The sequence below is a fragment of the Manis javanica genome, chromosome 6 (genome assembly GCF_040802235.1).
Source record: "Manis javanica isolate MJ-LG chromosome 6, MJ_LKY, whole genome shotgun sequence".
Taxonomy (NCBI): domain Eukaryota; kingdom Metazoa; phylum Chordata; class Mammalia; order Pholidota; family Manidae; genus Manis; species Manis javanica.
In genome coordinates, this window is record NC_133161.1 from 94791364 (window position 1) to 94815127 (window position 23764).

Sequence of the window (23764 nt, forward strand, 5' to 3'; positions counted from 1 at the left end):
CTATTATTTACAGAAGTTGAAGCTACAGTGCTCTAAATTTATGGTGGCCACAATTATAGAGTGTCATTTGCTATATTCCAGGCATTATTTTAATAAGCACCTTACAAACATTAATTAATTGAGTCATAGAATCCTTACACTAGCCCATGAGGTAGGTGCTATTACTACTATTTGCTGGATAACAACACCAAGACAGAGATCTTTAGGAAGCTTAGCTGAGTCCCAAAGCCAGCAAGTGGTGACTGGCTGGCTTCAGGTTGAATCACCGTGCCACGCTGGTCCATAGCAGTCGTGCGGTGGTGATAGACAATGGACATCACGTAAACCAGATCAGTCTGTCCCCAGGGAGCGGAGGCTCATTTGGAATACTTAGAGGTAGAAAGGGAAGACAGGTGTAAGGAAGGGGATAAATATCAAAAGTTTGTGAACACTCTTCTGGACGGAACACAAAGGATTAGAATCCTTGGTCCTCATATTTCCCATGCATATACATCACCTGAGGCATTCATTAATTTTGCTCCCCATCCTGTCCCCCAGAACTTTCTGATCCAGCAAGCCTTGGAGCTTGGGGTCTAAATTAGTGCCAGCACTCCCCAAACAATTCAGAGCATCTCGAGGGTGTCTGAGAAATACTTCATTGGAGACTTTTACCTTGTGCCCAGATTTGGTGTTATTTCAGGGAGGATGGAAATGTACTAAAATCATATCCTGAACATCTTCTCTTGTACCCTAGATAAGAAACCTTGTGGGTGTACCAATTTACAGAGAAACTTTGTAGAACTCAAATTCATCTTCCTGGGCAGATTTCAACTGAGCAGTGAAGAAGAGGTTTGGAAGAGTTGGCAGTAGGGATGTAGTCTAAGATCCTATGAAGAAGATGCAAAAGAAGACCAGAGTATTTTTCAGGAGAGGATGCCCCTTCTCCTGGCAGGCACAGCGGATGGCAGTGTACTCCTCTGAGGGAGTGAGGTTGGAAACCAGAACCTGTGGGGCATTGCAACATTGGACTGAACTTTGAACTCATATTTATGTACCTTGGACATAGGAATGGGGAAAAAAACTCAATGTTAAAGTATGTAATATATGATTTATCAGATGTGCTTCAGGCCCTGTTGGTCAGGGTGGATACAACTAAAAATGCCCTCACAATTTTACTGGATGAAGATTTAATCCCACAGACCAGCCAATACAGCTCTTCTGAACAAGAAAAGAATCTGTGTATAGTCTTGCATCCCTTCTAGTAAGTGGCAGGCATGGACACAGAGGATTTAACCCAGTCATTAAAGTGAAAAGAAAACATAAACTGTTTCCTGTGACATGAATTTAAAGGACAGACTGACTTTTTTTTTCTATTGAATAGAAATAGTGAATTGAAGTGAAGTAAAATTAAGCTAAATAAGAGGAAACAGTGAAATTTTGTAGATGGTGTAATGGTCTCACTGGGAACATTTTGGAAGCCCCATCACTTAGTCTTTTCAAACTAGACCAGACAAATGACTTGAAGATAAGCTGCAAGAGGCAGGGTTGTAGAGGATGGATGAAGAAACATTTTTTTATCCCCTATGGAAATTTCCTCACTGGTGTCAGCTCTCATTTCCCTCTCCTGCTCTCTGTCTCTGTCTGTCTGTCTGTCTGTCTGTCTGTCTGTCTCTCTCTCTCTCTCTCTCTCTCTCTCTCACACACACACACACACACACACACACACACACACACACACACACACACACAGTCATTTACTTTTAAGTAGTCTCCCTTCTGACTTACCTATTAGAACATCACCAAAACAGCATTTAAACTGAAAAAGCCTCCTCCTTATGCTGCCCTTCTGGTCTATTGTGATCCCCATTTCTATCATTATGGGTGAGGTTTCTGTTCAGACTATAAAATCCTTACAAGTTCCCCTTTGTCATCTTTATGGCCTTGTAAGCCCCTTGCCCAGTGAGCCTAGTGATTACAGGGAGTGAGCCCAGAGCTTCCTCTCTGAGACTCCCTGGAACAAAAAAGATGACCTAATTCCCATCAAATGGGGATATACAGAAACTGCCTGTTTCATCAGGCTCACTTTACCCAGCCACAAAACCCCTGAGCATTCCTTCCACCCCTGAGTCACACATACTTTTCATGGATAGCTGGTAGAAATCACAACCCTGAAGAGCCAACTTCTTGCAAATGTAGAGCTGAAATTGGGGATATTAAGTATAGCCATCCCTCCTTTGCTGTTCTTTAGAGTTTATTTAGCCCACTTTGCAGCAGAAGATATATAAATGACTCATTATTTATTTATTTATTTATTCCATTTTGTGTTTGCTACAATAAGAAATCTGAAACTTAAAGACTACTACTGACTTAGATTTTAAAATGCTAACTTTTATTCCCTGATCATGGGAAATTAGGAATTAATTACATGTTTCTTTAAAAAAAGAAATTTACCTGTTCCAGGTAGTTGGCCACAATGACACAAAACAGAATTCCATTAATTCCATTTTTTTTTTCAAATATAATTTTTTTGGGGGAAGCCAAACTTTTCTATTGTACTTTAGTATTTATCTTCTTTTTTCTCACAGTCAAGATCAAACAAGATTCTCCACCTGGCCTTGTGACATGTAACAGTAAAATAAAATAATAACAATCATAGTAATAATAATAATAAAAACTGTTAATAGAGTACTCACAGATAAGCCAGGCCTGTACTAAGCCCTTCATAGATATTTTGTTATTTTATTTTATCCTCACAGCCCTGTTAAGTAAAATGTTCCCATTTACTGATGGGAAGGCTGATCATAGAGAGAGGTACAACTGTGCCCCAGTCTTAACAACTGGTGTGCAGCAGGATTCAAGCCAGTTTGTTCTGACTTCAAAACCTGTTTCTTTACCTGCCATAAGCCTCAGAAAAATACATTTTCATTTAAATCTTGAGGAAGCCATTGTGTTTCCTGTGGTTTTCCCTTCCCTCATTTGTGTCTTCTTACTCCATCCTCAAGAAGGAAGCAAGAGTCCATCTTCAAAAATAGTATTTTCTAAACCATTAATAATAGCAGACACTATTATTATTAATTTCACCAGCTATTAAAAGAGTCCCACAAATAATATGATCGTGCAACTAGGGATGGATCTTCGGCGAACCTGAAGAAATCAAGCAGTGGTTTTAAAGAAAATCATATAGTAAATTGCAAACCACATTTAGTACATTTATGCAGCTGCAGTTGGTCCAATTTCAGGTTTTCTTTGGAGTATAAAACATAGTTACAATCCATAGTAGGAAAGGTAGTGCATTGACTACCTTTGCTTTTAGAAGTGGAGAAAAAGGGTGACTTTATATTACTTCTTCTACCTCATCATCTAAAAAGGTCAGCTTCACAACGTGAAGTTTATTACTGACTTGCCACATGAAAAGCAGTCCTTCAGAGTAGGGTGACTAAACGGAACACAGGATTTTGAGACAATACTATTTTCTTCATTGTTTCAAAGATGCTGATCAGAACCATCTAGGAATTGACGATTGCCCCAGAAAAAATGTGGCTAGACTTCTTCCTGCCCCCCAAAAGCTTATCAGTTTTGGCAGCATTATACATCTGTGCTCAAATGTAACACTGGACATAAAACTAGAGAAGAGATGTTTACCAGAAATTTAAGGAAATGCAAATGCAAAAATAGCAAATGAACAACAAAGTGTTGATATATTTGTATATGCTCTCCACTCCAAATAGGATGCAAGCCCCAAGAGGGCAGATGAGGTATTTAACTGCTATCTCTTTGCACCTTGAAAAGTACTTGGCACATAATAGATGCTTAAGAAGTATTTCTTAGATAATGTGAACTCTAAGAGAAGGAATCAAGGGTATCGTGCACCTCTCCCTGCATCCATTTGTACATCTAGGAGGAGGAATAGTGGGATTGTCCCCTTTCCTCTTAAGAATATCACTGTCCCAGCCATTACTCTTCTCAGAGAAAGAAAACTTTCTTTTGGTATAATCACCATTGTAGGTGATTCAAGGACTGAATATCTTAAGTGAAAGCATCTGTTTAGAAAACATGATAAGCTACTCAGGGCAAAGTCCTTGTCATTTCTATGTTCTCAATGATGCCCAGCTTCCCGGGGTAAGCACTGAGCCCTAAATTGCCATAATGAAAGATCTCTGCCACTGTCCTAGAAATACACTTGTGTTTCTTCCAGCCTTAGCACAGAAAAAATGTTGGCACCACAGGACTGATGTTGCACCCACATGGAATAATGCAATTCCATTAACAATGCTAGAAATGTTAAGAAAACATTTTTAGGGGGAAAAAAAAGGCAGACTATGGGGGCATGCAAAACCAGCTTTTTCATCTGTACTCCAAGATCCATTTGTTTCCCATTGCTTGCTGTACTTATTCGGGGTCTGTTTTCACTTTTATTTGTGGTCAGGTTCAATATGTCTACACGAAAGCACACATCAGAAGTAAAATGACTCTGTCTTTTTATAGTATGACTTCAGACAGTTGGGCAGTCTTAGGGTTCACTGGCTCCTGGATCAGTTTTCCCATGCTGACTTGAGACAAGCTAACTAATATACTGCAAAGAAACAAAGCATTGTCTTTAGAGGCACATGAATCCAGCCCATTGAACTAGGTTCGGTGCTCCAACCCTGCTCCTCATGCACAATCCCCCAGCTGAATTCTAGCCCTCAGAAATTCTCATGGAATTTTCATTGACTGCAGTGGGACTCATCCGGGTCTGTCTGAGTGCAGGATCTGGCTGGATGCATGTCACATACTGTTTGAGTTGAGGCACAAAGCTGAAAAAGTATTGTGTGCCATTTATACAGGCCTTTACCAATGTCTGGACACCAAAAGAGATGAACTCACTGTTACTGAATAACTCATTCATCCAAACAGACATAAACATTTTTCTTCTTTGGGTTTAGTTAGAAAGAAAACCTTCGCTGGTTCATTGTCCAGAAGCCAAAATATGTTTGGGGTTCTTCACTTCAACCCAGGCTGACAGCCCTCAAGCTGACACTTTGAAGCAAGATGACTTGCTTTTATGCAGAGCGGCATATGTACAAACACTTGTGGCCATGAGGGTATGACAGTGACACTGAGACGGACTTGAACCTTCTTGAATCTTTCTTGCTTCCAAAGTTCAAGTTATTGGAAACCATTTGGGGAGCAATCACTTTGGCATTACCCCAACATGGATGCAGTCTTGGATATTGCTAATGCCTCCACTTTCAGGAATCAATATTTCTTCTCCGTAGTTGTCATTTGTTTTATGTCTTTGTGAAAAGAGCACATATTCCTTGGGGGTGCTTTTTAATATAAAAATATTTGTGCTTCGCTTTTGAACATATTAAATGGTTTCATGTGTATTATCAAGCATAATATAATTATCACTGTAGTAGCATAAAATGATGGTGTTGCTCTGACTTGGTCTAAAATCATTGTGTGTGTGTGTGAAATGTTATTTAATATGCCTCAGAGACAAACACCGTAAATGGAGAACAGTGAGAGGAAAAGACTCCTTGAAATAGCGCATGCATGTTGGAAAGCACTTGGGGAGCCTCCTGGGAAGCAATGGATAGATACACTTCCAAACCCTCAAATATCAAGCATCCAAGTGAAAATCATTAAGCTTAATGAGATTTTTGTCTGTAAAAGAAAACTAAAAGCTTCAAGAAATTTCAAGTTTACCTAGGGCTAGACATTTTGGTCTAAATTCCAGCTTTTAACAGTATGGGTGTCTAAACCCTCTAATATTAATGAGGTTTTGTTCTCAGAGGGCTTTAGGTGGTCCTGAATAGCAATTTCAGTTTCATCAAACTCATGGTCAGGACTTGCAGATGTTCAACCTCAAATCCATCCTGCTTTCCATCTACTTTATCCTGTCCATTCTTCTGTGAACACTGAGAGGAACTTTTTTCTGAGGAATTTTTGAACACAGATTTTACTCAAAATAGGCACCGCCCTCTCTTCTCAACCATATTCAACTTAATCCTCATCTCTAAAATGGGAATGATGATTGAATTTTTATAAAGATTAAATTTGATAATGCAATTAATTCCTCTCTGCTCCTCTTTGTTAGTCTTCTCTCTGAATTTTATGTTATTAGAGAAACTGGTAGTTCTGATGAACCTTGCTGTCTTATACCCATCTGTGGGGGATTTTACCCTGGTTTTGTTATTCCCTCCCCTTTTCTTTATTTTGTTAGGAAAAGCATCACTATAAATGTTTATCTTGAGATCAGGTTCTAATGTCTACAGATTTGAATTCAGAGTGGCTCCATCACTTACCCAAGTTGCTTAAACTGATGTTTCATGATACGTTTAATGTCATGTAATACATTAAAGATGATGATATTTGTACAGTTGCTAGGATAAGAACCCTGGAGTAAACAAATGGGACTGCTTGGGCCACAGGCCAGAGTCTGGTCCAGCTGCCCTAGGGGTGGGGTGACCTCTATCTTTGAAGACCCGTAATGTGTCCATGCAACGCTGTGGCAGAGCAGTTGGGCATCTTTGGCTTCAACTCATTATATATCAGTTTCCTAATCTATAAAAGGAAATAAAAGGGTATCAACCTGTCTTTTAAAGCTGTGAAGATGAAATAAGTTCATAGGTGTAGAGCATTTAGCACAATGCCCATCACCCAAAAGATGCTAATTAGGAATGGTAGTGGTAGGTTAGCGGCAGATGCAGTAACTTTGTTTCTTTATAATCTCCTAAGTGGGAGAGAATCCTTGACAAGCCATAGTCCAATTCTATTAACTTTTCAAAGAGCAATTATATTATTTGATGCTGAATGTTACAGGATAGGAAATCTTGCTGTGAGGCCTCACATGATAGATCTTCCAAAAGCCGAGACCAGTGGTGCGGGGGGATCTGGAGAACAGGTTACCAAGGCAGGTAGACTCTGGAGGAATATACTTAGTTTCTCAGCAGAAAAAAGCAAACTGCCCAAGGACCGGCCATATAACTAAAATTGAGTCAATAAGCTGACATCTAGGAAAGGACTACGGCTCTTGAGGAAGAGTACGCAGGAGGGAGCTGGACAAGCAGATGGGGGCTTGGTGAACTGAGGGGGCTAACTTGGGGTTACTTTCAGTTATGATGGAAGAGCCGTCTGGTTACACTGGGCATGTCCCCATGTCACCCCATCCTTACCCTGTTTGCCAACAAGGGAAACACTGGAGCAGCTGAGGGCAATCCAGGAGTAGGTGAGGGTTTAGCAGGGAATTCCAAGCCTGAGAAAGCTGAGAAATTCCAACCTGATTCCAAGGTGCATCTGAAAGGTGCCCCTCTTGAAACTGGCTGCTGGCTTCCCCTGCAGATCGAGGACATCAGATATCCAGCAGCAGAGGCCTGGGTAGTCTGAACAAATGGGAATGTCTGGAAAACTAAGAAGCTTTGGATTTGCAAGAACTTTACTCAGCCAAGTGTGGATTATCTCCTGCGAGGCACGTGTAGCTTGGGTACTGTCTCTTTCCTCACTGCCCCGTGATCTACTTGCAGCCATGCTCCCTGGGGACATTGCCGCCATTCCCCACGCTTTACTCTTTTGCAATTTCACAAAGCCTCCTTGGTTTAAATTCTTTGCCCTTCCATTGTCCAAGCCTAATAAGGAAGGCAGTCGGCTGTGGGTTGGGATAAGGAGCTGGTGGTGAGGAAGAACATTCCTCCAAGGGCCTTTTGATCTTTAAGAGGCTATAAGTGGCCCAATTCCCTGCTTTTATGCAAAAATATCTCTTGTGTGTGTCATTCAAACAGACTGTTTTCCTTCCCATGAGTGTTATTGTTGTCTCTTGGAGATTTTATAAGAAACAGAATGCAGTCCAAGCCAAAGTCAGGCAGAAAAGGAAAGCAGATGACTTTATTTTGCTCACCTCCCAGACTTGTCTTTCTTATTCATTGATATCTGTCTTCAACAGTCACATATTTCAATGACAAGGCAAGATGACTCTAGGCAGTTCATGCCTAGACCTAACAATGTCCCTAACCAACTGTGTGACCTTGAACAAGCTGTTTCACACTTTTAGGCCTCAATGTTCTTAACTGGAAATTGAACAAGTTGTACTTTATCAGGTAAATTTGTTAGGCAGTGTATTGTTACTTTTCAAAACATGATTTTGAAGATGAGTATACCTGATTTTAAATCCTGGTTCTGTTACTTTGCAAAAGTGACTCAAATACATCAGAACCTCACTTTTCTTATCTATCAACAAGGTTGTTACAAGGAATTGTTAAGATAATGCTTATAAAATATTAAATAAATTTTAGCTCATATGATTATTTTTTCACCTATAATTTCCCTTGTAGGAGTAAATTGTATACAAATCTGTTATTCTGTATCATATATGCTAACAGTCTTTTCTAGTATGGGCAAATTAAAATGGGCAATGGTGACACTATCTTTTATTCTATACATACAAGTACATTTGTGCACAAACATGTATTCACTCTTCCTGTCTTTCATACACACGTACAAAATGGTAACTGGATTTCCCACCATCAGCAGAATCCAGGGTAATCTCAGTTGTAGAAGCTTTGGTTCCCCACACTCTTTCACAAATCCTTCCTTTGAGCCAATGTGTCATGGGAATAACAGGCCAAGTTTTAAAGCCAAGGAGCTTGTTAAGATCATTCTTCAGCAATCCTACCATGTGCAGAAGTAAATGGCCTCTCTAATATGGGATGAACACAGTCTTGATGAGCGAGGTCATTACAAGTCCACAGTATTAGCTTTGGCCAGTAACCTCAGATCCTGGGTCTGGTTTGGTAGGAGTACACAAATAAATCAAATAAGAGCTGCATGAAGGTCTTGTAAAGTTGGAAGCTGAGAAGGGGATGGGAGTGGAGTGAGGGAGAAGTATTTGTCTCTAGTGTCTTTGCAGAAGAGAGGTTCTTTTGAGAGGAGATGTATGGAGATCATGGACAAGCACCGCTGTTCAGTATTACATTTCTCTTTCTTAGTTGAGTGGGTTTTGATGAAGTTAGGAGTCTGGAGCTTCTTTGTTTCTGGGTATAGCACAGGGAAGTCTAACTTTTTATTTACTGATTCATTTACTTATTATCTACTCAAAAGACATTAATTTGTACCTATAGTTTTCTGGTATTGTGCTAGGTGGTAGATGTAAAAATGTGACTAAAATTGGATTTCTACCCACAAGAAACAAACAGTCTTAGACAGACGAGGAAATCAGCCTTCTCACTACAGTGGACGGGTGCTAGGAAAGAGGTATATAGAAGGTACTGCGGGAATGCAGAGGAGGAGCCCTGAAACCACTGAGAGTCAGAGAAGGAGGCCCTGAAAAAGGCAGCATGGAGGAGGGCAGTGGTGGCCGTGCATCAGAGAGACAGTAAGGCCTGCAGGAGGTGTGGGTAAAGGGCCTGGGTACAGAATCAGATTTCTGGCTGGAGCTATTAGGGTAGCAATGGTATCATCTGCCGATGGAGAGATGCAAGACAAAGAGTTGTTTTGTGCAAACCAATGATGAATTTGGTTTTACCAATGTGGGATTTGAGCATCTTGTGGGACATGCCATGAGGACAAGGTGTCCAGCAAACAATTATCATTAGAACTTAACTGGAGGTTGAAGCCATAAGTATGTATGTACTTCTTCAAAGGGAGAGTATATCGATTTAAGAAAAGTAGATCACAGTATGCCTGAAGAATATCCATTTTTAAAGGTTGACATGATAAAGTAGAGGTGGTGGAGAAAAAAGAAAAGGAATAACCATGCAAATAGGAAAAACACGAGGAAGAGTTGTATGCCATAAGTCAAGAGAGAACTTCTAGAAGGAGGTGGTGATCAGCAGGGTCAAGTGTCAGATGTAACGATTTCTAGGTGTCTCTAGTACTTATGTGGGCTTTTTACTAGCAAAGAATATGTTCATTAAAGTTTTCTTAAGTAATGGTGACTTTATTGTTTAAGTACACACTCAGAAAATGAAGTAGACAGAAACCCTATTCATGCCACCAGGTTCTGGGGGAACGGGAACTACAGGAAAGTCAGACCTTGTAGAGCATGGCGTATGCTTCAGAAACTGGAAATTTGTTCAGGCTACAACACAACTCTTGTAGTCGGGACATTTTGTTGCCTCCTGAAGATACTGTGGGAACACAGAGGAGGATCCATGATCCGTCTTAAGCCTGCTGGCCACCGACCTGACTCTTTGCTTCTCTCTGGAGGCTGGATGCTTTGGCTCCGTTGCCATAGGCTATCTCCAGCCAGCCTTTCAAGGACAGAATCCAACTGACCCAGTTCATCCCCATGTTTGTAATTAGAGAGGGACCTCATAGTCCATAGATTGATAGTCCTTGGGTCACTTGTCTGCCCCTGTTCCCTGGGGTCCAGTCAGCTATAATCAGGGAGGCAAAGCAGTATGACATTAGAACATGACTACCTATTTACAAAGAACCACCAAGGACTGCCTTCCTCTTCAGGGAGCCGTGGCCCTGGGAGATGCTTCCTGTTTTAAAGTCCCTTCTTTAGTATCATGGACATTTGTGATGCAAAAGTATTGGAAAACCAGGGAGAATAGTTTCAATGGAGCAGTGAAGACTTTTGTATTTGGGAGCTGGAGTGTGAATTTTAGTAGATTGAGGAGTAAACAGGAAGTGAGCTAGCGGAGACAAAGAATACAGGTGAGTCTTTGTGGAAAGGAAGGTAAGGAGGTCAAGTACCAGAGCTAACAGGACATATGCTTCCAAGACAAGACTATCCTTTAAGATGGAAGATTCTTCTGACTGTTTATATAGTACTAGAAAAGAGAGAGAGAGAAACAAAAGGGACTTCTGCATGGGAGAGAATAATTAATAGCCTTCGGTCCCTGAAGAGCTGGAAGGGAGCCAGCAGCGAGTGCTGTCCGCTCATGCATGTGTCCATTCTCAGTGGGACCCCCTGTCTGCAGCAGCCTGATGCTTCTTGTTGGGTGTGGAGAAGTCCTGAGAGAGATATTCAAATGGACTAACATGTGAGAGTGTTAAACAGAGAAATGCCATGTCAGTGGGCAGCTAGAAAGACCAATGGGAAAAGGAAAATAAGAGGGGAAGGTCAGAGAAAGAGAAGAATCAGTCGGCAAGAGTTTGGTCACACATCTCCAAGGGACAGGTATGGGTCCCCCTGTGTGTTCTGATGATTCTAAGGTTGGGTTTATGTCTCTGGCTGCCAGAATAAAGACAAAAGCAGGCCTTGGATGTGACGTCTCTCATAACTCACTACCTTAGTAGGCAAGTTCCCAGATATTTTAGAGCTTCTTATTTTGCATCAGTAAATATTTAGTGCTGTTGTATCACCTTAGTGATGATTTTTACCATACATCCTGTCTGAATTTCTTGGAACAATCCCTTTCCAAAAATTTTAATACCAGAAATAATCCCAGCGGATAAGCCAATTAGATCTTAAAAATAGAACCTTTGTTAAAAAGCCATTAGGATTCCTCTTCTGGTGTTGGGCTATGTCATTGATAAATTGCCCCCAGGCTCCTCTCTTAACGTCTTAGGTTAAGACCATCTCTAGTACAGACAAATACCAGAAACACTAAGATTTTTTCATTTAAAAATAGATCCAAAGGCAAACATATTTCAAGTGGATTTCCTATGGCAGGGATCTCAGGAACCAACACTAGAGAATGAAGGTGGAAAACAGTCTTAGGTTCGTACCGAGCAAGTGCAGTCTGTACCCCCGTGGTTCCCGTTTCTTCCACCAGCTCTGCCGCGCTGCTCACTCTAAGGGTCTGTGTAAGGCACAGATTTGGGAAGCACTTGAGACCTCTGCTTTCCCCTCTGAGAGGGAAAATGGGATGCCTACTAAGGTTTCCTTTCCTTTTCTTCCTTGTCTTTCTTTTCCTCTTTCTTTTCATTCTCTTTCTCCTTCTCTTCCTCCTCCTTTTTCTTTGGAGAGAAGGAAAAAATAAAGAGAAGCTATTTGAAGGTGGATTAAAGGTGGACTTATAGTTAAAAATCCATTCCCTTTAAGTGTCACATTGATTCAAATGATGGTGTTAGGACTAAAGGCCAGGCCAGGCAACTGTGCTAGTCATAGGAAATTGCCCTAGTTCTTCTTGACAGAGTTGATGCTGATTTGTTTCCTGGTTTATAATCTTATCACTAAATAATAGCTGATATTTTGGGAGTACCTAGTAGGTGCCAAATACTGAGACTGCAGGGAATAAGCATTGGTTCCTCTCTGGAAGGTTCACACTACAACTGCTGGGTAGTTGCTGTCTTAATTCAGCAATTCTGGGAAAGTGGAAGTTGAGAGAAAATGACAGTGAGCAGTGGGTATAACATCTGTCTCTCTTATTCAGGCTCATGACGAGCAGCCAGCTATATCCTCAACTTCACTCTGTGACTGGAGAGAGCAAAATATACTCCTTGTTCAAAAAATGTTCCCTAAGGAAAGAACCTTGCCTATAGCTATGAAGCTGATTCATGTCCTTAAAGCCCAAGGAGTCTTTGCTGACAGGCCTGCTTGCCATTTCAAAGTTGAACAGGGGACATATAAAGGGAAAGGTAGGTGTGTGTGTGTGTGTGTGTGTGTGTGTGTGTGTGTGTGTGTGTGTGTGTGTGTGTGTGCTGAGGATGCAAGGACAAAGGAGGGAGAAGGTGGGGAGACAGGAGAAGAACTTGTGTGGATGAAGTCATTTTCCTAATCATTTTCCTAATTTTTCTCTTAAAATGGTACTGTGACTGAGGCAGGAATAAGTAACTCTGAGAACAGCCATGGTATGATGTGGTGTGCATTAGCTGTGATACGTAATGCTAGCTGCTTTAACAAGCAAATCCAAAGTCTCAAATAATTATTTCTTGTTGGTCCCTGTCACAGTCCAACATGGTCAGAGGGAGAGGACATCATCTTGTGTAGTCTTTCAGGAAGCCAGGAGCTTTCTATCTTGTAATGCGACTGGCTTCAATATGTGCTCCCAAGGTTACTGTAAAAGGGGCAGAGAGATGTTGAAGACTCTACGAGAGGAGGGAGGCTTGTGGCCAGGCCTGGAAGTGGCGTACAAAACTCTCACTCGCATTCCACTGGGTAGAAGTCAGACTCATGGCCCAAAACTAATTGTAAGAGAAACTGGGAAATGCAGGCTTCCTGTATGCCCAGAAGGAATATAAATTGTTTTTGGTGAACATATGGCATTGTCTCTGACATGTGGTAGTACTTTCATCAAGCTAAAACTGACAGTGATAAGAGTCCTAAAAAACGCAACAAGTGAGGTCTTGCCCTTGTTGGAACACTGGCTGCTTTGTATCGAGCATTATGTAGAAGAGTCTGAATATGTGTACTTATTATTTATATCTTTCCATGGTATAAGAACAGAACATTTCTACGGTTTCAAATTTTCTGATGAAACCTAATTTGAAGTGCATGGAATAGGCTAAAGTTTTCTTTCTGTCTCTCTTTCATGTTAGATATAATCACTGTGTCAATTCTATGCAGGAAAGGGACGAGGAGAAAAAGAAAAACCTGACTTTTTAAAAGTACTCCACATGGGTAAGGGAAACTGGAGGATGGAATCAGAAGTCTATTCAGTTTGAAGGAGATACTTTCCTCCAGCTGTGACTCTCAGAGTCAGCTCAGCTCATTAAGTAGGATAGGCAAGTGCCCCATCCTGCTCAGCTATCTGATGGTCAAAACAGACAACCTTCCCAGTTTGAGGAGCCATCCTGGATTAAGATCACATAGGCCCTTGCATTCCCAACTAGAACTTCCACAAGAGCCCGCGGCATAGGGACCTGCCTTTCAATCTTAGCATTGCTGTTAAGATGATTCAGTGGTTATTGTAGAAATAATAAGGGAAAATAAATCACTTAAAAGTTTCAACACTGTATGTATAAATTGCCTTTTAAATTTCTGAAAGTTCATTAAGTGCTGCAGGCAATATAATTAAGAAGACTTAAGCTCAAAGTGTGAAATCATATTAAACAATCTAAACAGTGTGTATATTTAAATCCTCAAGCGACAGAGCTAGTTAGTTGTCTCTTTAAGTTTTAAATGGTGGTTGCTAAGCATACAATCAAGGATTACCTTTAGCAAAACAACAGCCGGCTTTGAAATTAACTTGAAAATGAATGTAATCTCTAATAGGTACATATACAAGAGGTGAAGTAATTCCTGGCGTCCTTCAACCGATACACTGTCTTAAAGTTTAGGGTAAAGCATTCAGTATTCAGGACAATTACACATAAGATTGTAGTGTTTTATGATTTTTTTCCCTGGGAGTGTACAAACAAGCATGGTCAACATGCTATCCACCTGTAAGACCTAGCATTATGGTAGGTAACTGGGGAATATCCACTATACCAGAAAGACATCTGCATAATGAATCAGGCAGAGAACAGCTGGTGGAGAAATCAGATGGAGACTCGGTGTAATCTGTGGAAGGTATTTGAGTTCACTGTAAACATTTTGCAAGTGCAGGGTGAAGAAGCTGGGCCTCTGGGCCTCGCAACCAAAGCCGGGGCTTTCTGCAGGCTAGAGGAATGGTTTTCAGAAAGCATGTAGCTCAAGACAAAGAATTAACATCTAAACAGTGTGTGGGGAGGGCTGGTCCTTCTCAGTCAGGATGTTTTGGAATCACCCACAAGGCGTCAGTCTTTTTTCCACTGCTACCAATAAGTGCCATCACTAGGGAAAGAAACGGGATTTAAGTACAAGGTAAGTGATGAGCACGAAAGAGCTTCGCCTCTTCCTTAAGGCACAACGTAAGAGCACAGTGGGGAGTAATTGAGAACTTGGCCAGGAAAAGAAATATTTTGAGGCTTGGAAAGGGGGGTGGAAGTTCGCTCTCCTTCGCACCCAGTTCTGCTAGATTGTCTCTTATTTTCTTTCGGCACCCTTTACTTCAAATCTCTGTGTCATGGGTAGTTTATAAAATCCCCCAAGCCAGATTAACTAACAGGCAGACAAGGGCAGATGCTCAGTGAGCTTGGGCCACAGGAAAAAGGAGTGGTGGGCAGGGAGGGGAAGGCATAGGAAAGAAAAACACAAAAACGCAGATTTCTGGAGTGAACTCAGAGTGCCGGGTCCAATGAAAACCCACAAGTGCAAATGCCAGAGGATCAGAGGTGAGAGGGTGTGTGGGTAGAGGTCGCTGCCCTGCTCTGGGACACTCTGTGGTGGGAAAGTTCCCAAGGACTCAGGCACCTGCTGCTTCAAGCCCAGAGCCTCAGGAAAGGGAGAGAAGCCGTGAGTAGCATATCGGGAAGAGAGCCGGAGCACAGAGGTTGCTGTGGGTCAGAAGCAGGAGACACACTGAGCTGCTCACGTTTTCAGGCCCAAGCGTTGCCCCTCTGCTCGCCAGCTTCAGCTTCTCGCGCGGGGCTACCGGGTTGCTCTGCAGTCAGCTGACACGTGACAAGCTCTTCATTCCAGTGAAAGATCAGGCAGAGGAAGCTTAGATCTGTTACTAACCAGGAGGATCATTCCCCCTCCAGGGTGTGTTCAGGCTTGAAGCGTCAGGGCTGATCCCTGCTCCTGGCTGAGGCAGGGGACTAGAGCTGCTGTAAGGTTGTGCCCACTGTCAGGGGAGTCTTTACCATCCAACTCCCCTTCCGTCCTAAGCAAGGCTGGCAAAAGGGAGAAGCCACGAGAACTTAAACTTCACAAGAACAACAGCAACAAAATTTCCACCCCCGCATCAGGAGAAGCATCCAGCCACAGAGGGGCAATTTGTCTTCTGGCGGTGCTGCTCCGCTGCGGGCAGTGTACAGGTGGCCATTCCATCCCGCACTGGCAACAAGGTCTTGAAAACAGTCCTGTCCTCCAGCCTAAACTCAAGGATGAAGGTGGTTAAATTGCCATTTTGAAATCCCTGCCTGAATCCTCATATGGAATGCATCCTCCATCTACTCTCATCCCTTTAGAGCTTAAATCTAAACATTGCCTGATCTGGTAAGACTCTGAAATAATAAAACAGGTAATTGGAATATGAGAGCACAGGACAAGAAAAGTACAGCTTCTATGTTCAGTTTTTACTTTGCAAATGTATTCCTCAGGTCAGTAATAAAAGGAGGCTGCCCAAGGGTTATGAACTCCTTGGGGTGACTGTCACCACTTTACGGCTCCTCATCTGGGATCTTGGAGTGGAATGAGCTGGGATCTACAGGATCAGATGATCTTTAGGTCTGCCCCTTGGCCTGAGTATCTATGAAGCTAGCACTTAATATTGCTACAGCATCATGGGACCACCTTCCTCTGCAATAGCTGCACAATCAAGGAGAGACTAGAAGGTTGGACAAGGGGTGCGGGAGAGCTAGTGTGTACATGGGCACTTCCAAAGCACCTCACCTTACTCCCTTTGCAGAGACTTTGTTCCCTCCCCCATTTCTCTTGTTTTCTAAGCTGTGTTTGATGCAATAGATGAAAAAACAACATCCCAAGAACACAATGTTGAGTGAAAAAAGCCAGGTACAAAAGAATATAGTACAAAAATTAACCATTTATGTTAATTGAAAAAAACATGAGAATTGTACTATATGTTGTTATGAAGATATATTTTTTATGTAATAAAAGCTAGAAAACATGTGAGAAGCACATGTATCTGCATAATAATAACAATAACCTCCATTGCACCACAGTACCTGACTATCAATTTCCACTGATGGAGTGTGTGCCCCAGTGACATTTTTAAAAAATTGATGTATAGGTGATATATCATATTGGTTTCAGATGTACACTGTGATTCAGCAATTGTATACATTATGAAACACCATGTTAAGGTAGTTACCATCACCATATAAAGTTATTACAGTATTATTTATGCTGTGCTTTTCACCCCTATGAATTATTTATCTTATACTTGGAAGTTTGTCCCTCTTTATCCCTTATTTCTCCCACACCTCTCACCCCCATGGCAACCTCCAGTCTGTTCTGAGTGTTTCAGTCTATTTCTGTTTTGTTTTTTTTAGATTGTATACATAAGTGAGATCACACTGTATGTATGTTTCTCTGACTCATTTCACTTAGCATAATGCCTTCTGAGTGCATCCACATTATCATGCAAATAGCAAGATTTCATTCTTTTTTATGGCTGAGTAGTATTCCCATATATATATATACACACACACACACACACACACACACATATATATATATCTGTATGTATATGTATGTACCACATATTCTTTATCTATTCATCTATTGATGAACATTTAGGTTGCTTCCATATCTTGGCCCCTATGGACCTTTAGATCCTCCCAGGTTGGGTCGTGGTTCTGTCCTCTTCCTTGTTCTCTACTGATTCCCCAGACAACTGCATCTGCTCCCATGCCTTTTAGACTATCATCCTGCCAAAGCCTCCACAGCATCTGTCCCAGGCTGGTGCCCTTCCTCATATTATAGAGCCTGCCTTACATCTCCACACAGGTACCCAAAGACTGTATCAAACCCAAACTGCTAAAAAGAGGGCACTAATTCCCCACAAACTATTTCTTCCACAGTTCATTCCCTATCACCTTTAGAGTAACAACAATAACAATTTTTATTGGAATATAGTTGAAATACAATATTATGTTGGTTTTAGATGTACAACATGTGATTCAGTAATCATATACTGAAATCAAATGCTCACCACAGTAAGTGTAGTTGCCCCTGACTACCATACCAAGATATTACAATATTATTAGTTATGCTCTCTATACTGTACTTTAATTCCTGTGACTAATTAATTTATAATCTGAAGTTTGTTGTTCTTTTTCCTGTTCACCTATTTCTCCCATTTTCCTGTCACCTCACTTCCTCCTGTCACTCACCTCCCCCATGGTAACCAATAGTCTATTGTCATTATTTATTGGTCTATTTCTGTTTTATTTGTTTTGGTTTTTAGATTCTGCATGTAAGTGAAATCATGTTATTTGTTTTTCTATGTCTATAGAAAGACACCTAGCATAATAGCCTATAGGTTTATCCATATTGCCACAAATGACAAAATTTTCATCCTTTTTGTGGTTAAGTAATATTCCATTGTATGTATGTACAACATCTTCTTAATTCATTCACCTATCAATTAGAACTTGGGTCACTTCCATTTCTTGGCTATTGTAAATAATGCTGCAATAAACATAACTGTGCATATCTTTTCAAATTAGTGATTTTGTTTTCTTTGGATAAATTCTCGGAAGTGGAATTGCTGGGTTATATGTTATTTTGATTTTTAGTTTTACAATAACAATTTGATTCTGTCTCAGCTCCCTTCTTTCTGTCACTTTTCACAACTAACCCATCAGCAAATATTACTGACTCTAATTTCAAATTGCACATTCAAACAGAACACATCTCAGCCTCACAGCTTCTGCCCCCCACCCCACCCAGTTCCAGCACCATCATCTCTGGTCTGCACCACTGGCTGCAGGGGCTTCCCACTATGCTGGCTTCCACCTTGCACCACTATAATCTCTTCTCCATGTGGCTTCTTTAAAACCTTCCCAAGGCTTCTCTGTGCTCATAACTAGGTAGAAAATCCTTTCTGCAGTCTGCAAGATGCACATCAATGGGCCACCAGTGCTCTCCAGCACCCATTCTTGCTCCTCTCCCTCCATTATGGCCATGGTGACCTTCTGAGGAATTCTTCTGTGTCCCCAGTCAGGCCCATGCAGGCCCCAGAGGCCTGGCCATTAGCCTTGCTCTTCCTTCAGCCTGAACACCTCTTACCTGGATACTTTGGTGGCTCTCTTCCTCCCTTTCTTCATTCATGTCTCCCCTCAAATCTCATCTATTCATAGAAATGTCCCTGATCACCCCATCCAACAACAGCCCTGTCACCTTCTTTCTCCTTGCCCGATTAATTTTTCTAGAACGGCACCTGGCCCATCATGGGCACTTAACACACATTTGTTGAAACATTGACTTAATACTTCTTGAGCACCAGCTGTTTGCAGGCATTCACACATACATTAACTCATTTACTACCCACAAGGTGACTGAGGAAGTCAGGGCTCAATGGCATAAATGACTGAGACTCAGAGGACATGCATGGGCTCTCGCCATGCCCATTCTGAAAGTGGAGTTCGAGCCCCTTCTTTTTGCTCCAGGCTGCCCTTGTACTGCACTGCATCTCTCAAAAGAGGAAGGCGAGTTGAAGCAAATTCACCTTCTGCCACATGCAGAAGGAGACTGTGTTGGTTACATTTACAAAATTATTTTCATCTTTACAAATACCTTGAGAAGTAAACATTACCTCTATTTTAGGGATGAGAAAACTGAACCTTCTGAAAGGTTAAATATTCAGCTTAAAATCACCACTTCTAGTTACTGACAGAATATGCCCTGGCTTTCTTAATGACATCCATCCTGCTTGCCTACATGTTGCCTTTGTGTTCCCATAAAACACCTTCTTCCCTGTGGCCTGTCAATAGTGTAGGCTTCCCAATCCTTGCCATCGCCTGAAGGATTCCAGCTCTGTCTTCTTGCCTCTCCTCACTCCCTCTCTTTGCTGCTGGGACCTTTCCCCAGAACTTTTCACCTTCTATTCATTGCTCATGCCTGCTGTACTCTCAGAGGAGGAATAGTTTTCATGGGCCACCCAGAAGTTGGACATGAGAAAACAGGTTAGGTCGAAGAGGGCGAGTGGGAGAACATTCAGTGCTGGAAGACATATGGTGCCCAACCTGCAAATGGGTTTGTTTTCTAAATTTTCTTGGAGGACTGTCATACGAAACTTGAAACACATTTCCCCATGGAAACAATATTATCAATGATGGATAGGCTCTTGGAGTCTTCCATGAAGCCCTGCATAATGTAAATGTCAAACCAAGACACTAGTAGATACTTCTAGAATTGTTGAACATTACTAGCATGTTGGCATCAGTCACGTGGATTCTCTGGAATATAGGATTTTGTGTTCCAACTGGGGACATCAAGAACACTTCTGTTCACACTATTCCTGTATCTCTGTGAGCTTCTCTAGCACTGTCCCCTACTCCAGTTGTAGTTGAACAGGGCTGTTGGTTGACCTCAGGTAAGAGAAGATACTGGCCATTTGAAGGAGGTAGGGGTAAAGAGAAAATAGTTCTCCCAATGTATGAATCCCCTAGCCAGGCAATACCCTGCATTTAGGACCTGTATATAGTAGGGACTCAGGATCCTGCTCCAATGTATGATGGGGGGCCCTTCTGCGATGTGGTACAGTGACCTGAGCAGGCAGTACTGACAGAATGGTAGTGGTAGGGGGCAGTCATTGTTTAGAAGGCACAACATATATAGATGTGGGGCTATTCCCTGTGCATACATATCCTGACGTTTGTGGAGAGACTGATGAAATAGGTGGCTGTGCAGAGTTGTGAAAAGTGCCCAGAACAGCAACCAGAAGCCCCTGGTCCTTGCTCCACTTCCCTAATTGAAGACTGGGGGCCAGCATGTAGTCTCTTTAGAGCCTTATTTTTCTTTCATGTGAGGTGAGAAAAATAATAGTTAATATCCACTCCACAGGGCTGCAGTGAGCATCTATCGTGATATGATTGTGAAACCACTTTCTATCCCATTCAATACTATCTTAGTATTATGTTTAGCATTACAGAATAGGCCACATGTTCTCCAAAAATTAATATTCTTCTGTGTTCTGGCACAAAACAACTAAGAGAGGGGCATTATACAAATTTTCACCTATCCACTATGGTATTTTTGGTTTGTTTGTTTAGTACTCCTAGCAACAGAGAATCATCTAATGACAATTAGACATCCAGAAATGTCTTTTTTCCAGACCTTCTCTGTTTCTTGCCACTCCTACTTTTGATCCTCCATGTCTGCTTGCTGCAATCAGTGATCTTTTTGTCCTCCTAGGGAAGAACCTAGTAGTTAATCTTAACCTCCTAATAACAACCAAATAGATCACATTTTAGTTGCAGATTCCTGGAAGAATAAAATTTTTTATGAAGGTATCATTGATACACAATTTTATGCTCAAGTTTTACATGAGCAACATCGTGGATACTACATTCACCGCTATTATCAAGTCCCCACGACATACCCAATTACAGTCACTGTCCATCAGCATAGTAAGGTACTATAGAGTCTCTACTTCTCTTCTTTATGCTATACTGCCCTCCCTTGCCCCTCTATATTATGTGTGCTAATCATAATACCTTTTAATCCCCTTATCCCTCCCTTCACACCCACCTCCCCAACCCCTTTCCCTCTAGTAACCAGTAGTCCATTCTTGGGTTCCATAAATCTGCTGCTCTTTTCTTCCTTCACTTTTTGCTTTGTTGTTACAGTCCACAGATGAGTGAAAACATTTGGTATTTATCTTTCTCCACCTGGCTTATTTCACTGAGCATAATACCCTCTAGCTCCATCCATGTTGTTGCAAATGGTAGGATTTGTTTTCTTCTTATGGCTGAATAATATTCCATTGTGTATATGTACCACATCTTCTTTATCCATTCATCTACTGATGGGCACTTAGGTTGCTTCCATTTCTTGGCTTTTGTAAATAGTGCTGCAATAAACATAGGGGTGCATATGTCTTTTGGAATCTGTGATCTTGTTTTCTTTGAGCAAATTCCTAGGAGTGGAATTCCTGGGTCAAATGGTATTTCTATTTTTAGTTTTTTGAGGAACCTCCATATTGCTTTTTACAATGGTTGAACTAGTTTACATTCCCACCAGCAGTGTAAGAGGGTTCCCCTTTCTCTGCATACTCGCCAGCATTTGTGGTTACTTGTCTTTTTGATGTTGGCCATCCTAACTGGTATGAGGTGATATCTCATTGTGGTTTTAATTTGCATTTCTCTGATGATTAGTGATTTGGAGCATCTTTTCATGCACCTGTTGGTCATCTGAATTTCTTCTTAGGAGAAGTGTCTGTTCAGATCCTCTGCCCATATTTTAAATGGGTTATTTGCTTTTTGGGTGTTTAGGCATGTGAGCTCATCATATGTTTTGGATGTTAGCTCCTTATCAGATGTGTCATTTATGAATATATTCTCCCATACTGTAGGATGCCTTATTGTTCTACTGATGGTGTCCGTTGCTGTACAGAAGCTTTTTAGTTTGATGTAGTCCCATTTGTTCATTTTTGCTTTTGTTTCCCTTGCCTGAGGAGATATGTTCATGAAAAAATTGCTCAAGAGAATTTTATCTATGTTTTTTTCTAAGAGTTTTACGGTTTCATGACTTACATTCAGGTCTTTGATGCATTTTGAATTTACTTTTGTATGGAGTTAGATAGTCATCCAGTTTTATTCTCTTACATATAGTTGTCCAGTTTTGCCAACACCAGTTGTTGAAGAAACTGTCATTTCTCCATTGTATGTCTGTGGTTCCTTTATCATATATTAATTGGCCATATTTTATGGTTTATATCTGGGCTCTCTATTCTATTCCACTGGTCTCTGGCTCTGTTCTTGTGTCAGTACCAAATTGTCTTCATTACTGTGGCTTTGTAGTAGAGCTTGAAGTTGGGGTGCTAATCCACCCTGCTTTATTTTTCTTTCTAAGGATTGTTTTGGCTATTTGGGGTCTTTTGTTGTTCCATAAGAATTTTGGAACTATTTGTTCTAGTTCATTGAAGAATGCTGTCAGTATTTTGATAGGGATTGCATTGAATCTGTAGATTGCATTAGGCAGGATGGACATTTTGGAAATAGTAATTCTTCCTACCCATGAGTATGGGCTGTATGTCCATTTATTGGTGATTTCTTTGATTTCTCTCAAGAGTGTCTTGTGGTTTTCATGGTATAGGTCTTTCACTTCCTTGGTTAGGTTTATTCCTAGGTATTTTATTCTTTTTGGTGCAGTTGTGGATGGAATTGTCTTTTTGCTTTCTCTTTCTACTATTTCATCATTAGTGTATAGGAATGAAACAGATTTCTGTGTATTAACTTTGTATCCACAAATTTGCTGAATTATTAGATCTAGTAGTTTTAGAGTGGATTCTTTAGGGTTTTTTTATGTACAACATCATGTCATCTGCAAACAGGGACAGTTTAACTTCTTCTTTACCAATCTGGATGTCTTTTATTTCTTCATGTTGTCTGATTGCTGTGGCAAGCACCTCCAGAACTATGTTGAATAAAAGTGGAGAGAGTGGGCATCCTTGTCTTGTTCCTGATCTTAAAGGAAAAGTTATCAGCCTTTCACTGTTAAGAATGATGTTGGCTATGGGTTTGTCATATATGGCTTTTATTATGTTGAGTTATGTGCCCTCTATACCCATTTTTTTGAGAGTTTTTATTGTAAATGGGTGTTGAATTTTGTCAAATGCTTTTTCAGCATCTGTGGAGATGATCGTGTGATTTTTGTCCTTATTATTGTTGATGTGGTAGATGATGTTGATAGATTTTCAAATATTGTACCACTCTTGCATCCCTGTAATAAATCCCACTTGATCATGATGACCAATCTTGTGATGTATTTTTGAATTCAGATTGCTAATATTTTGTGGAGTATTTCTGCATCTATGTTCTTCAGGGATATTGGTCTGTAATTTTCTTTTTTCTGGTGTATTTGCCTGGTTTTGGTATTAGAACAATGCTGGCCTCATAGAATGAGTTTGGAAGTATTCCCTCCTCTTCTACTTTTTTGAAAACTTTATGGAGGGTGGGTATTAGGTCTTCTCTAAATGTCTGATAAGATTCAGCAGTGAAGCCATCTGCTCCAGGTGTTTTGTTCTTGAGTAGTTTTTTGATTAACAGTTCAGTTTCATTGCTGTTAATTGGTCTGATCAGATTTTCTGTTTCTTTCTGTGTCACTCTGGAAAGGTTGTATTTTTGTAGAAAGGTGTTAATTTTTTCAAGATTATCCTATTTGTTAGCACTTAATTTTCATAGTATTCTCTAATAATTTTTT

The 23764-nt window shown here is 40.9% G+C and overlaps 1 protein-coding gene across 7 annotated transcripts in view; it reads left to right on the plus strand.

The window, feature by feature from the left end:
- The window catches only part of SUGCT (succinyl-CoA:glutarate-CoA transferase), a 777770-nt gene that overhangs the window by 680263 nt on the left and 73743 nt on the right, over positions 1-23764 (plus strand). For 2 of the 7 annotated variants that reach the window (XM_073239069.1, XM_073239071.1), the window contains one exon: positions 734-6142. The exons of the other annotated variants lie outside the window; for them this stretch is intronic. In XM_073239069.1, coding sequence (XP_073095170.1) covers positions 734-849 — 116 coding nt within the window. In that variant the 3' untranslated portion in view covers positions 850-6142. Of the gene's footprint in view, positions 1-733; positions 6143-23764 lie in introns of those variants that run through there. 7 annotated transcript variants of the gene reach the window in all.